The sequence below is a fragment of the Callorhinus ursinus genome, unplaced genomic scaffold, assembly GCF_003265705.2.
Source record: "Callorhinus ursinus isolate GAN/ISIS: 27379988/994484 unplaced genomic scaffold, GSC_fseal_2.0 scaffold3, whole genome shotgun sequence".
Taxonomy (NCBI): domain Eukaryota; kingdom Metazoa; phylum Chordata; class Mammalia; order Carnivora; family Otariidae; genus Callorhinus; species Callorhinus ursinus.
Genome location: NW_027397065.1, coordinates 67,797,198 through 67,811,668, shown reverse-complemented (window position 1 = coordinate 67,811,668; position 14,471 = coordinate 67,797,198). Strand labels below are relative to the sequence as shown.

The window sequence follows — 14,471 nt, the reverse complement described above, 5'->3', positions numbered from 1 at the left end:
CCATTACAGATTGATATTTAATATTAACAAGCTTTATAACTGACATGATGGAGTGGGAAATAAGCACTGAAATACACTGCACGTCTTGAGTGCTGCTACACTAGCTGCTCTCTTCATGGAATTCAAAGAATGAGTGAGAGTCAAACACTGGGTGTTCAGACTTTGGTATGTGGCAGGTGTTCATCCTCAAAACAAAACAAAAAATGAAGTGACCCTATCACTTCAAGGAAAACAACTGACAAATTGTTGTAAATGATAAAAATTGAAGTTTCATGCAAAAATTAGAACTGTGGAAAACTAATCTCTGCCTCTACCTAGACAGCTTCCCAAAACATACAGATTTTTCTGATGAGACAAGGGTGATGTTAATGAGTGTGATTTTTATATAAGGAAACATACTAATATAACCCTGTGAACCAACACTTTCCAAAAGACCACTATAAAAGGTCATAAAATCATGCATGTTTTGGGGCACCTGGGTGGCTCAGTCGTTAAGCATCTGCCTTCGGCTTAGGTCATGATCTCAGGGTTCTGGGATCGAGCCCCGCATTGGGCTCCCTGCTCAGCGGGAAGCCTGCTTCTCCCTCTCCCACTCCCCCTGCTCGTGTTCCCTCTCTCGCTGTCTGTCAAATAAATAAATAAAATCTTAAAAAAAAAAAATCATGCATGTTTTAAGATCTATTCCAAGTACAAGACAGACCCCCATGGATTTTAATTTAGCAAAGAATGAAAAATTCATTGATTAGGTTTTCAGATTCCTTATTGCAATTAACCTTGATGAAACCACCACTTCTCTTTTTTTTTGGTGCACCATCAAAGAATAATATTCTGAATTATCGGAAAAGGTGAATAACTATTCCTCCCTTTCCCAAATATGGATCTGTGTGAGGATGGATTCTCTTCCCGTACTTCAACCAAACCCTAACATACAACAGACTGAATCAAAGAGGTAGATTTAAGAATCCAGTGGTCTTCATTTTTAAAAATGTACAACACTGCTGTTCTATGTTTTTGTTTTGAACAATAGTTATTTTTCACAAAAATATGCTATTTACACTAACATGTCGTAAGCTTATTGCTAAAATAAACTAAAATTTTTTGTTTTTTCATATGGCAAATATCAAACAATATAATCCACATAAACAAAAAAAATCTTTGAAATTCTCAATAACCTTTTAGAGTATAGAGTGTTGAGATCAGAAAGTATAAGAACCTCTGCTCTCAAGCAAAGGTTACAAACTAATGGGACATGAGCCAACTCTAGCCCAAAGACCTGTTTTTTAAACATCTGAATCAGTTGCATACATTTAGAAATTGGGGAAAGTCACAACTCACATAAAAATCCCTATCTCTGGCTTCTCCTGAGAAATCAGGGTATCTGGCAAGACCAGGCCCATATTCCACATGGCACAAACCGGCTGGCAGAGAAAAGCAGCCTCCCCCTTAACTCAGGTGGATGGTCTCTGGTTCACTGCAAGGGCCAAGCTCATTACCTGCCCTGCCTACAATGGGACCTACATGTGACCCTGATTAAACATCTTGCCTCCCATCCAGGAGTGACCTTTTTCGTGAACAAGCCATGGGCACAGTACAGCATTTATTTGTAATTCTCATTCCTTACTAAATTCCCTGAAGGCTTGGCAACTCCCAACCACCAATTAGAAACTGGAGTAACTGCCAGAGCCTTGCTTTCTTTGATTAGTAACACATTAAATATGGCTCCCATCCCAGTCTATTCTGTGAAAACTAAGTAAACTCTCTATGTTGTCTCTGGGAGAAAAAATGGCCACACGCACTCAAAAATTAATAGTGGGGCCAAAAAGAATCTTAAACCCTACTACCCTTCGAGCGGGGGACTCAGCCTCAAAATGATTTCAGGTGCAAAATCAGGCTGGCTTTCAACACTAGGCAGATCTGTAATCCTCTTCAATCTCTACGATGTTTCTGCTAAAAACTCTACTGCATCTGTGAAAACTTCAGAGCTGTCCCAGGGAGCCTCATGTCTGAGAGACTCTTTTAGTGAGCCCCTGAGATATTTCTGGATCCCTTTTGGACGGAGGACCAAAGCCAAGGGCTTTAAATAGAATAATCTGCCAGAATGGGCTGATGAGCAACCCATGGCTATTAGGGTTTCCAGATGTACTCACTGGTATGCCACGACCCTGAAAGCATCGCACGTCCTCTTCAGGAAGAGGGGTGGGGACAACAAAGTATGCTGGCAATCTAGAAGAAAGAGATGTCATCAGTTTTAGTACTGGAGTAAGTCACTAAATATGAAGGCTCAACTTTAATGAAGTGAGGAAGCAAAACACAGTAGTAAGGACACGAAGCTTATTTCCCTCTTAAGAAGAACCAATGCAGACGAACTATCTCCAGCCAAATCAGCCGGGACTCTCGGTTCAAATCCTAGCTCTTCCTCTGATTCTGTGTGACCCTAAGTAAGCTACCCCACTTCTCTGGGTCTGTTTCCTCATCCATGAAATGAGGGGACTGGAATATATGATACCTACAAGTATATGAATTTCAAAATTGGGAGTGCTCTTTCTCATCACATAGGGGCAATTAAGCACCCATGTTTTCAGTCAGCTAATATAAAAACCAGTAATCACAATGACTGCTGCCTAGACATTTTATCAAGCATTCTGACAAGAAACATTTAACTGCTTCCTGTAGGCCAGACTTAAATTCCTTAACACAATTATTCATTTTACCCTGACAACTCTATGAGGTATGTACTATTATTCCATTTCACAGCTAGAGAAACTGAGCACCACTAAGGCCCTTCACAGATTATACAGCTAGTAAGCATTTGTAGAGCTATGACCTGAACCCAACCAGTGTGGCTTCAGTTTCTATATGAGAAAATTTAGGTTCTAAAAATGACCTGTTAAGTGGTAGGAAGTGGGAAAGTTAGGTTTTCAGAGTTGCAAAGATCAAGAGATATACAGAGACACCACCTCTTCCTCTAGTTAGCAAATGCAGGTTTCTATTAATAAGAAACCTGCTAAGTTGAATCACTGTGGAGCTGGAAAACCCTTTCACTCAAAGAGCTTGATATAAAGCCTCAAGGGAAGTAAGAAGGTGTCTATGGTGTAAGAACTACAATGGAAAATAATGGATGGTACCTGTATGCATGCTGCATGTTTGAAGTCAGTCCTGTAAGTATCAGGTGATGGGACAGATGGACTTTCTAAGTTGAACAGGTTGGAATTTGAATGTGATCAAGTCCCTAGATCTAATAAATCCCTAGGGAATGGGGCACCATTTTAAACACCAGCAAAATCCAGATTATAGGCAACAATCAGAAAATAGCCTGGTTTCTTCAAATAAATTGCAAGAAAACAAATGGTGGGAAGCTCTACAGATTAAGAGACTTGAGAAACCTATCAATCAATTGCAAGATAATCAATATCACTGAGTCTTCATTAATGATAAAATGGATAAAAAGATGAAAAACTGTTCTAAAAATGTATAAAAACAATGGGGAAATTTTTGAACACTGACTTATGTTACTGAATGATACTGACTGAGGATTTTAATGCTAAATTTGAAAAGCGTGATAATGGTTTTTTAATTTTTTATTGTTATGTTAATCACCATATATTACATCATTAGTTTTTGATGTAGTGTTCCATGATTCATTGGCGTGATAATGGTTTTATGGTTATATTTATAAAAAGAGTTCTTAATTGTTAGAGATGTATACTGAAAAATTCATGAATGAAATGTGATGAGGTCTGGAATTTATTTCAAAATAATCCAAGGGAAGCACAGAGAAAATAGGATTAGGCATGAGTTAATAATTGTTGAAGGGGGGGTGATGGGTAAAAGGGAATCTATCATAGTCTCTTTTATACTGCTTGAAATTTTCCATTAAAAAAAATCTTAAAGGTAATTAAAAAGAAAAAAACCTCTCATTATATTTTAACGTAGGACCAGGTTTGAAAAACACTGGTCAAGGACAAGATACTTCAAATCATCAAAATTGTTTTAATGCATAGGTGGTAAGGTATCCCCTCTTCAGGTGTTATCACTGACGTAAACAAACAAACCCTCCCCAAAAAATCTCTTCACATATCAATGAACTCAGGCTGCCCATTAAAATCACACGGGAAGATTAAAAACCTCCCTACATCCAGGCTCCCCCCACAGAACTATTAAGTATATCAGAAGCTTGAAGAAAAAAATCCGAAGCTCAAGAGCTCCCCAGTGTACAAGGAGGATGACAGCTGTTGTTCTAGAAGATCCTGCTACTCCAAGTATGCAGCAGCATCACCTGGACAGCACATTTCTCCAGCTCAACCTCGGACCCACTGAATCAGAATCTGCATGTTAATCCCTGGATGACCGTGGAAGTAGCGCTGCGCCAGCAACACACCAACAGACCACAGTTTCTCCGCCTTCACAGGAGAGCTACCTGCGGGTTTGGTTTAGCCCTGAGTCTCAGCTCATTCTGCAGAGCTGGGGCCACAAGGTTTTTTAAAGATTTGCATGTCTTCCCCTTCTAGTACTAGTGAGGTTGAATTTTTTACCATGTTGGTTAGCCAGTTAATTTTCTCTTATAAAGAATCTTCCATCAAAGGGGGGGAAAATGTCAGAACCAAGTGTATTAGCATATGCAGCATGAATTGGCTCCAGAAAGGAGGCTGCACAGAGATGGACAGCTCTGCACCAGTGAGAGGAGTCTGAGATGTCCTCTCTTGTCCCAGCAAACTACTAGGAGGTTCCACAGGCTCTCTGCTGTGAGGCTCCCAATGTCCACAAACAGCTAACCCTCCCTCCTTGGAGAGCAGTCATTCTACTCATCAGGATGAGCTTCCAAACACAAAGTCAACGGCCTTTCCAACTACAGGACAACTTTATTATTGAAGGAATAATAACAAAGGCTAGGCCTTCGTTAGGGTGAGGAAACCCTCCGAGGGACAACAGCAGGCCAGCAATGTCTTCCTGGGGCAGCATCAGTTCACAGGCCTGTGTGACACACGCCCATAGGGTAATGGACCTTCTGATATCTTGACAGGGAGGCAGGATGGCAGAAAAAAGGCTTTTCAGGAGAGGGAAGACAGGTACTGGAATAGCCAGCTCTGACCTGGGGAGAAGATGAAGTAGACGCTCAGTTTCCTATTATCCAAACTGACTGGAGTGCCCGCTAAGCACTGGAGGAAGGGCTTTCATTACTTTACTCATTCTGGTTCCTATTTCTTGAAGCCTCTTAAAACCAAGAACTAGGGGCGCCTGGGTGGCTCAGTCGGCTAAGTGACTGCCTTCAGCTCAGGTCATGATCCTGGGGTCTTGGGATCGAGCCCCGGGTCCGGCTCCCTGCTCGGCGGAGAGCCTGCTTCTCCCTCTCCACCGCCCCCCACCCGCCCCGCCGCCTGCCACTCTGCCTACTTGTGCTCTCTGTCAAATAAATAAATAAAATTAAAAAAAAAAAAAAAAAAAACTAAACCAAAAAAACCAGGCACTATACTTGGTACTGAGGATATAATGATGAAAAAAAAAAAGGGTCCTTGATTCTCCAGAGTTGACAGGTTGCAGAAACAAACATTTCCAAATGGTGACACAGATAAAAATAAACTCACAATCGTAGGAAGTGCTGTGAGGAGAGGCATGAGCACAAAGAAAGATCTCACTGAGACCTGACCTAGTCTTGGGCAGGCTCCCTACTAAAGTAACACCTGAGCTAAGATCTGACAAGTAAGATGGAAACAACTACCCTTGTGCTGCTAAAAAGCAAAAAGAGCATCCCAGACAGGAGACCACACAGGCAAGGCCTATGGTAGGGGGTCAGTATGGTCAGAGGAAGGTAGAGGGGGGAGTCAGGCAGAAGTCAAACCATGAAAGGCCTTGTAGATACAGAGAATGGATGCTGGGGGACCAGAGTGGGTGGTGGAGACCATGTAGGCAGCACCACAGTGGTCCAGGTGAGAAACAAAGCACAACTTGCCCTGTATCTTCTCCACAGGGCAGAAAAGGGTAGGGGACTGTATGTACGGCTGGGGCCGTCCCAGGGATATGTGTTTGCGCCGAGTGCTCCCAGAACTAAAATCTTGCCAAAGCCCCATTTTCCCTGCTAACCACTAATTAAAAGCTTCCTTCCCATGGGCACCTGGGTAAAGCTGAGTCAGTTGGGCATCTGATTCTTAGTTTCAGCTCGGGTCATGATCCAATGGGTCCTGGGATCGAGCCCCACTTCAGGCTCCACACTCAGTGGAGTGTCTGCTCAAAGATTCTCTCCCCCTCACACACTCACTCACACTTGTGCTCTCTCTGAAATAAATAAACCTTTAAAACCTTCCTCCCCACCTGCCTTTTCTACCAGGTATATTTTTGATGCTGACAACTAAATAAATACCAATGAATTTAATCAGTATGTGACAGGATTTTTTAAAAACAATTCTCGGGGGTGCCTGGGTGGCTCAGTTGTTAAGCATCTGCCTTCGGCTCAGGTCATGGTCCCAGTGGACCTGGGATCGAGCCCCGCATCGGGCTCCCTGCTCCGCGGGAAGCCTGCTTCTCCCTCTCCCCACTCCCCCTGCTTGTGTTCCCTCTCTCGCTGTGTCTCTCTCTAATAAATAAATAAAATTAAAAAAAAAATAAAAACAATTATCGGAATGGGGACGCCTTCTATCAGCGTCAACATATTACAAACTATCACCTCCTAGGTGCAGGGGTTTCTAACCTCTTTCTGAGCAAGAGCTAGCTTTCCGTTTTCAAGCTCTGTGACTGGAAAGAGCGGGGAGGAGGAGAAGGGCAGGAATGGGGCCGTGACATTTGCTCTGCAGGTCCCTCCCCACTGTCATTCCGGGTTGTGCTGTCAGGAGAGCTAAGTTTATAAATGTTTGAGATTGGGGAGGCCTGGGTGGCTCCGTTGGTTAAGCACCTGCCTTTGGTTCAGGTCATGATCCCAGGGTCCTGGGATCAAGCCCTACCTCGGTATCAAGCCCTGCATTGGGCTTCTTGCTCAATGGGGAGTCTGCTTCTCCCTCTCCCTCTGCCTGCCACTCCCCCTGGCTTGTGCTCTGTCAAATAAATAAATAAAATCTCTTTTAAAAAGAAATATCGGTTAAGCATCTGCCTTCGGCTCAGGTCATGATCCCAGGGTCCTGGGATCGAGCCCCGCATCAGGCTCCCTGCTCAGCGGGGAGCCTGCTTCTCCCTCTGCCTACTTGTGCTCTCTGTATCTCTCTGCCAAATAAATACATTAAAAAAACTTAAAAAAAAAAAGAAATACAAATTTTATGAAATTGCTAGCAGGATATTGAAGAGTATGTTCCAAAATGAGAAGATTCAAGCTTCTAAAAAAGAATTATGCAGGGGCGCCTGGGTAGCGCAGTCAGTTAAGCATCCAACTCTTGGGTTTTGGCTCAGGTCATGATCTCAGGGTTGTGAGATCAAGTCTTGCGTCAGGCTCAGCGCTCTGTGGGGAGTCTGCTTGAGATTCTCCCTTTCCCTCTGCTTCTCCTGCTTGTGCACGTGCGCACTCTCTCTCAAATAAATCTTTTTTAAAAAAGTATTATGCAGAGTCAGCCTTTAAAAATGTAGGTCAGGGGCGCCTGAGTGGCTCAGATGGTTAAGCATCTGCCTTCGGCTCAGGTCATGATCCCAGAGTCCTAGAATCAAGATCAAGCCCCACATCCGGCTCCCTGCTTGGCGAGGAACCTGCTTCTCCCTCTCCCTCTACTGTTCCCCCTGCTTGTGCTCTCTCACTCTCTGTCAAATAAATACATTTTTTTTAAATAAAATAAAAATAAAAAAATGTAGGTCAGATCACATCATACCTCTGCTCAAACTTTTCCTCACTGCACGATAAATGCTGAAAGCCTCCTCCCCTTCACCATCCAAACACCTCCCTCTGCCCCGACCTCACCCCCTACTACTCTGTCCCTTGATGGCTCCTCACCAGCCCCTGGGCTCCTTGCTGTTCCCTCACAGAAGCCAGACAACACTCCACCTCAGGGTCTTTGCCTCTACCGTCCCCTGTGCCCGACCAACCCTCCCCACCAACACTTCCAGCACTCCCTAGCCCCTGTGATCTATTTTTCTCCATAGCACTTACTACCTTTTAATACTCTCTGATCACTCATTTATTCTATCATTGTTTTCCTCCCACTAGTGTGAAAGTTCCAGGACGGCAGGAATTTTTAGGCTCTTTGTTTACTGCTGTATCTCTAGTAGCCAGGACACTTCCTGGTGCACAGTGGCCACTCAAAGATTTTTTTTAAAGATTTACCTATTTATTTGAGAGAGAGAAAGAGTGTGCACACAGGGGGAAGGAGAGAGAGGGAGGGAGAGAGAGAAGCAGGCTCCCCACTGAGCAGAGACTGACGCAGGGCTCAATCCCACAACCCCAAGATCATGACCTGAGCCAAAACCAAGAGTCGCACGCCTAACCAACTGTGCCACCCAGGTGCCCTGCCAAAGATTTTTATTGAATAAATGAAGTGCTAAGTAAAAGGAAAGCAAATATACAATATAAATTCAAAAATGCCTCTAATAGTTTTACACTTAGACTCTACATACAATGGGAAAAAAAAGACACAAATTCACTTTTGAATGTTTTAAGGGACATCTTAAGGGTTTCTTAAGCACAGTACCAACATGGAAAACGTGGACCCCTCCTACGCTGCTGATGGGAGTGTAAATGGTACAGCCACTGGGGAGACAGTTAAACAGAGTTATCATATGACCCAGCAATTCTATCCTAGGAATACACACACACACACACACACACACACACACACAACTGGAAACCTAAAACCTTGTAAACAAATGTTCATAGCAGCATTATTCATGATAGCCTATCAACTGATGAATGGATAAATAAAATGTGGTCTATCCATACCATGGAATATTATTCAGCAATAAAAAAGAATGGAATGCTGCTACATGCTACAACATGGATGAGCCTTGACAACATTATGCTAAGTGAAGAAGCCAAGCATAAAGACCACTTATTATCAGACTCCATTTATATGAAATCTTGAGACTAAGCAAACTATGGAGACAGAAAGTAGATTAGAGGTTGCCTAAGGCTGGGGGTGCTGAGGGCACATGGGGAGCAACTACTAAGCGGGGTATGAGGTTTCTTCTGAGGCTGATGAAAACATTCTAAAATTGACTGTGGTGATGGTTGCACAACCCTGTGAATAGATTTCAAAATACTGTGTACCTCAAATGTGTGAATCGTATGGCATGTGAATTCAATCTCAATAAAGCCATTAAAAAAAAAAAAAAAGCAGAGCACTGAATGCTTACCTTTCACCAACTTTATAGCCTTCATTGACACTCACTGCTTTGTACTTGACATTGCCTTTGGTCCGCTCCAATTCCCAACACCAGTCCTTAAGTGTGTCAAACATTACCGTATGGTTCTTGGGATCGGTGGCTAACAAAACAAATTTAAAAAGAAAGTCTTGTCATGAAGTACAGGTATTTTAATGATGTGAAAGTGGATCTGTAAGCCCCAATTTTGTTCATTAAGCCCATTTTTATCCAAGCACAGCAAGTTCACTGCTTAATCCTAACCTTGTTCCTTTTTTTTTGTCATTAACTCAAAATTATGATGAAGGGTCTGTCTTTTTATACTGGAGGAAAGGAGGTGTTCTTGTTCCACTCCTTGCAAAAGTAATTTATAGCTCCATTTTCAGTCATCTGACCATGAGATAATTTATATAACATGAAAGATCCTGTGAAACACTAGAAGACAGGCTTGGCACAAATGCTACAAATAATAAAATATTTTTAGCCCTACCAATATGTGCATAAGATGGCAAACTCATTTGAATAGCATGTCAGATCCCTGAATGTAAATCCTCCTTCAATTTGCAGATGCATTCATTGCCAACAAGAGGATTTTCCAGTGTGACATAGTTACTAATGGCCATCACCAGATCAGACAGCTGTGGTGAGGGTCAGGGCTTGCTAGTCAGGGACTGCACCATGGTCATGGAGACTTCTGTCCCTCACCCTGCATTAGGGGGAAATGTCCAGGACCACTACGCTTGCAGCCCAGATGTGTCCTTGGTCCTCTCCTAAGCCACAGACCACTGGGTGACATGCATCAAAACAGTCTCAGCTATTTACACATATCAGTTCAAGCCCTTGTGCATTTCAAAAAAGAAACCCAAGCATTCTGGGGAAAACAGTGTTTGATAAAACTCCCCCATGCTATTTTATTAAAATAAAACCAGATCGTAGTACAAACGATAATAAGAATAATGACAAAAACAGTGGTTAAGCTTATATAGCACTTAGTATGTGCCAGGTACTGTTCTGAGCATACTATGTTTTATTAACTCCATCTTCACAATCCTACAGGGTAGGTAATATTAATTCCTCCATTTTACAGATGTGGCAGAGAAAGGTCAAGAAACTTGCCTAAGGTCACAGAGCTAGGCAATGGCAGAACTGGAATCCAAGCCCAAGCAGCTGTAAAGGATTTCCATAAAGTAATAAACACCAAAAAAATTTCCCCATGGACACAAATAATAGTAAGATTCCTATTCAGAGTAGATAATTCTTTTAGCAACACAGATAAGTCCTTCCCTAAAATGCCACGTCACAGTATTCAGGACCTTTCAGCCAAAGCATATTTTGTGAATTATTAAGCCAGAAACTAACTGAAGATGTTCAGGCTGCAAAGCACCCACCTCTACAAACCCCTACTAAACGCAAAAGTTAACTGTTCAATTAGCATCCATCAGTTATAACATTTACTTCTCAAAAAATGGGGGTTGGAAAGAGGATTAAAAAAAAAAGATGGAAAATAGAATAGAAGATGCCACATTATCCTGGGCCTTGTGACACACACACAAAACAAAACAAAACAAAACACCACTAGGTGAAGAAACTGCGAGAGTCAATCAACGTAAGGGTTGGAACACAGATCAACATAGTCTTGGGGAGCCAAGAAACTATCCTATACTGAGTCTGGACCAAGAGTCAGGATATAAGGAAGAGACAGAATTCTTAAAAATAGAGTATGATTTTTCAAATGTAAACCCAGTAGATGTTTATATAAATTATAGTAATTCATAAATCAGTCATATTTTGTGTAGCTCATATTGCACCAAGCTGTTGTAAGCCAGTTACTTAGCACTTGAACGTGTAGCTACAGTGAAAGGATCTGTCATTCTAAGATGAACTTACTGAATTAAGGAACTAATTTTATGTTCAGTCTAACGCTAGAGCTAAGCATTATCTTAAGTTAGTGTAATTCTCTGAAATAATCCACCCTGAATAATACAGTTATACTTTCAATTAACCCTCACTTAATTGACTGTACCACACGTGCTATGGATTTAACAATTTATAATCTTAACACTTCAACCAAGGCTTTAACACTGCTGTTTTTATAATGAGAAAACACCTGCCCCCAAAATTTAGTGTCATCCCCAGGATCACACCACTACCGAGCAGCTAGGCAAGGACTTGGAACTCAAGTGGGACAGACTCCAAAACTCACAGCTTTTCTACTAAGTTACCATAGTCCCCAAAATGCAACCTGCTCTCTCAGATATCTACATCTCTGCACATGCTGATCCCGGTTGCCTAAAATACTCCTCTGTGCCCACCAGACACCCCCACATCCTCCACTATCGGCTCCAGCACAGCCTGTGCCCTGTGACAGCCTCCCCGCACCACCCGCAGTGTGACCAGTCCCTCCACCAAAGGACACAGCTCTCAGCTGTCTCTGCTTAGACTTGATGCTCATAAAGGACAGGGATTTAGTCCTACCCACTTCCATCCCCAAGTCCTGACCCACAGCAAGCGTTCAAAAATGTTGAACAAATGAGCAGTTCAACTCTACACTCCAGAAGGCCCCATGTATGCTGTTAAACTAACATGCCACTTCCCTAACGAAAAGCACATAGCACACAGGGTCACTCAACATCAACCTGATGTTAAGATTGACCGGCAGAGTGAGGAAACAGACCGAGGAGAGAGATGGAGAGAAGACAGACATCTGTGGAAACACTGTACAATGCTAGCCATTATTAATAGCGAATTCAAACGACCAATGTTTCTTAGTTAAAAAACTGCTCCCTTTTTCAGTGAACTGAATGGAAGACATTTAGAATTTAAGTTATGTAAGCATATTTGCTTTCTGATGTGCTCTCTTATGTACAACTGCTGTTCCATTTCCCCAGAGGATGTTCTGGTTGTTTAAAGGCTTTCTAGAATGCAAGACATTCTCTAAAGTATTATGAAATGAAATCAAATACATTAAGGTGGAAAAAAAAAAACCAAACAGGATTATTTTAAACTTGTCTGAATTTTCTCTACAGTCTCACATTCCCCGTTATAATACATTGATTTTATCTTTCGTAAGAAACAACCAAACCAATAATACCTCACAAAAAAAGCAAATAAACCTAAAAGATAAGTTAAAGCAATAAAGATCACAGGAAAAAAAAAATAGAAACTTTTTTTTTTAATGTTTTATTTATTTATTTGAGGGAGAGATAGCGAGAGAGCAGGAACACAAGCAGGGGGAGCGGGGGTAGAGAGAAGCAGGCTTCCCGTTGAGCAGGGAGCCTGATGTGGGACCCAATCCCAGAACCCTGGGATCATGACCTGAGCCAAAGGCAGATGCTTAACAACTGAGCCACCCAGGCGCCCCGAAACTTTTTTTTAAGAAACGTGAATGACTTACCCAAGCAAGAGGCAATCAATTGCTAGGAAAGAGGAAAAAGAAACTCATGGATGGGTTTTTGCTTGCTAGTTTCAGGTAGGAATTTAAAGGGTCTGCCTACCTGCAAATTAGAACCCAGAAGACACTCACCTGTATTGTTTTGTGCAGCAGCTGCATAGGAAAACAGAAATAATCTTTTAAGCAGTTTCGGAGCCTGGGTATGATGAATTATGCCACTGACAATCTAGGAAAGAACCAAACAATGGGTATAGTCATACTTTTGGCAGATAAACACTTAGCTGTCTAGGTTTCCAGCATGCTAATAGGCTCCTATGGGCATCACGCAAACTCTGAGGTCTCTATGATATTACCTTTTGGAATAATGCCAAGTAAATAGAATGTTAACAGTTTTGTCAGGTCTACTAAGAGCTTTGAATTTCTAGGGAAAACTTTAAAGATTTTATTTATTTATGTTTGTTTGTTTATTTGAGAGAGAGAGAGAGAAAAGGGAAAGGAGCAGAGAGGGAGGGGAAAGAATCCCAAACAGACTCTGTGCCAAGCAGAGCCCAAGGCAGGGCTCAATCCCATGACCCTGAGACCATGACCTGAAACCAAGAGTTGGATGCCCAACTGACTGAGCACCCTGGCACCCCTGAATTTCTAGGGAAATTTAAAAAAAATTTTTTTTTTTTAATTTATCCATTCATTTGAGAGAGTGAGAGCACATGCGTGTGGGGGGGGGTAGGGAAAGGGAGAGAGAGTCTTAAATCAGACTCAGTGTGGAGCCCAATGTGGGGCTCGATTTCACAATCCTGAGATCATGACTTGAGCCAAAGTCAAGAGTCAGGTGCCCAACCACCCTGGCGCCCGATTTCTAGATAAATTTTTAAAACATAGTCTCATTTATCAAAAACAAGGTGCTACAAAAACTTAAGTGCCATGTTCAGATACTCTAAAAATCTGACACATCAGAGACATAGGGCTAATATCAGACAATAACCAAGACACTTAGCTATTCTGATCCACTTGTGGACTTTAAGACCTTCTCCTAGAAGATTAGAAAAAGAAATCAATCCATTGTGCTTTTTGTCTGAAGTTTCCAAACAAAAGTATGTTTGGACAGATAGCTAAAACCATCATTCAAAATGAAGTTTCTGGCTTCTCAGGTACTTTCCCTATATACACCACTCTTTTCCTGCTCAGAATAGATACCGGAGTCATGTTCATTATTCTAACTGAACTACCACACTCCCTGAAAGAAAACCAAGGAGTTACCCGTAACTGTGTATAACTCAACTGTAGCCAGAACGACAGGTGAGCCAGCCCCTCTCCACATTTCCCCTGATGGATTTACCAGGACAGTGGCAAGTTTGAGACCTTCAATACTTTAGTGACAGAGTCGCAGAAGTTACAGTGACAACTATAATCAGTTCTTCCAGTTACATATTTCTATTTGCTGCAGCAACCAGATTAAGTTTCCTTGGTGTCCAAAATCACAGGCCTCATTTGGTAACTCGGCTTTGCCCGTCTGCCCCATGTACCTCTTCCTCCTCCCACATACTTCTACAACTTCCCAGATATGAACTCCTCTGTTCTAGGACTTGGGGGTCTCTACTACTACTTTTTGGAAAGACTGTCAGAGGTGGGAGAAGAAGCTTGCCTCCTGCCCCTGGTTTATCACCTCCCACTCTTTAGAGGCTCCAGGAATAAAACAATCACGAACTCTAGGATTAAAGGTAGCATGTGCCAACATAATACGCAGGCATGCTTCACCAAATTCTCTCTCAATTCTAATCAAAGCATATGATTATAAGCCAATTTCAACTTTATGGAG

At 42.2% G+C, this 14,471-nt stretch overlaps 1 protein-coding gene across 2 annotated transcripts in view; it reads right to left on the bottom strand.

The window, feature by feature from the left end:
- The window catches only part of MTMR12 (myotubularin related protein 12), a 68,959-nt gene that overhangs the window by 22,430 nt on the left and 32,058 nt on the right, over nucleotides 1-14,471 (bottom strand). For both annotated transcript variants that reach the window (XM_025867435.2, XM_073891056.1), the window contains exons 6-8: nucleotides 12,788-12,881; nucleotides 9,259-9,388; nucleotides 2,148-2,223 (exon numbers count right to left, since the gene is read on the bottom strand). In XM_025867435.2, the coding sequence (XP_025723220.1) occupies nucleotides 2,148-2,223; nucleotides 9,259-9,388; nucleotides 12,788-12,881 (300 nt within the window). The remainder of the gene's footprint in view (nucleotides 1-2,147; nucleotides 2,224-9,258; nucleotides 9,389-12,787; nucleotides 12,882-14,471) is intronic.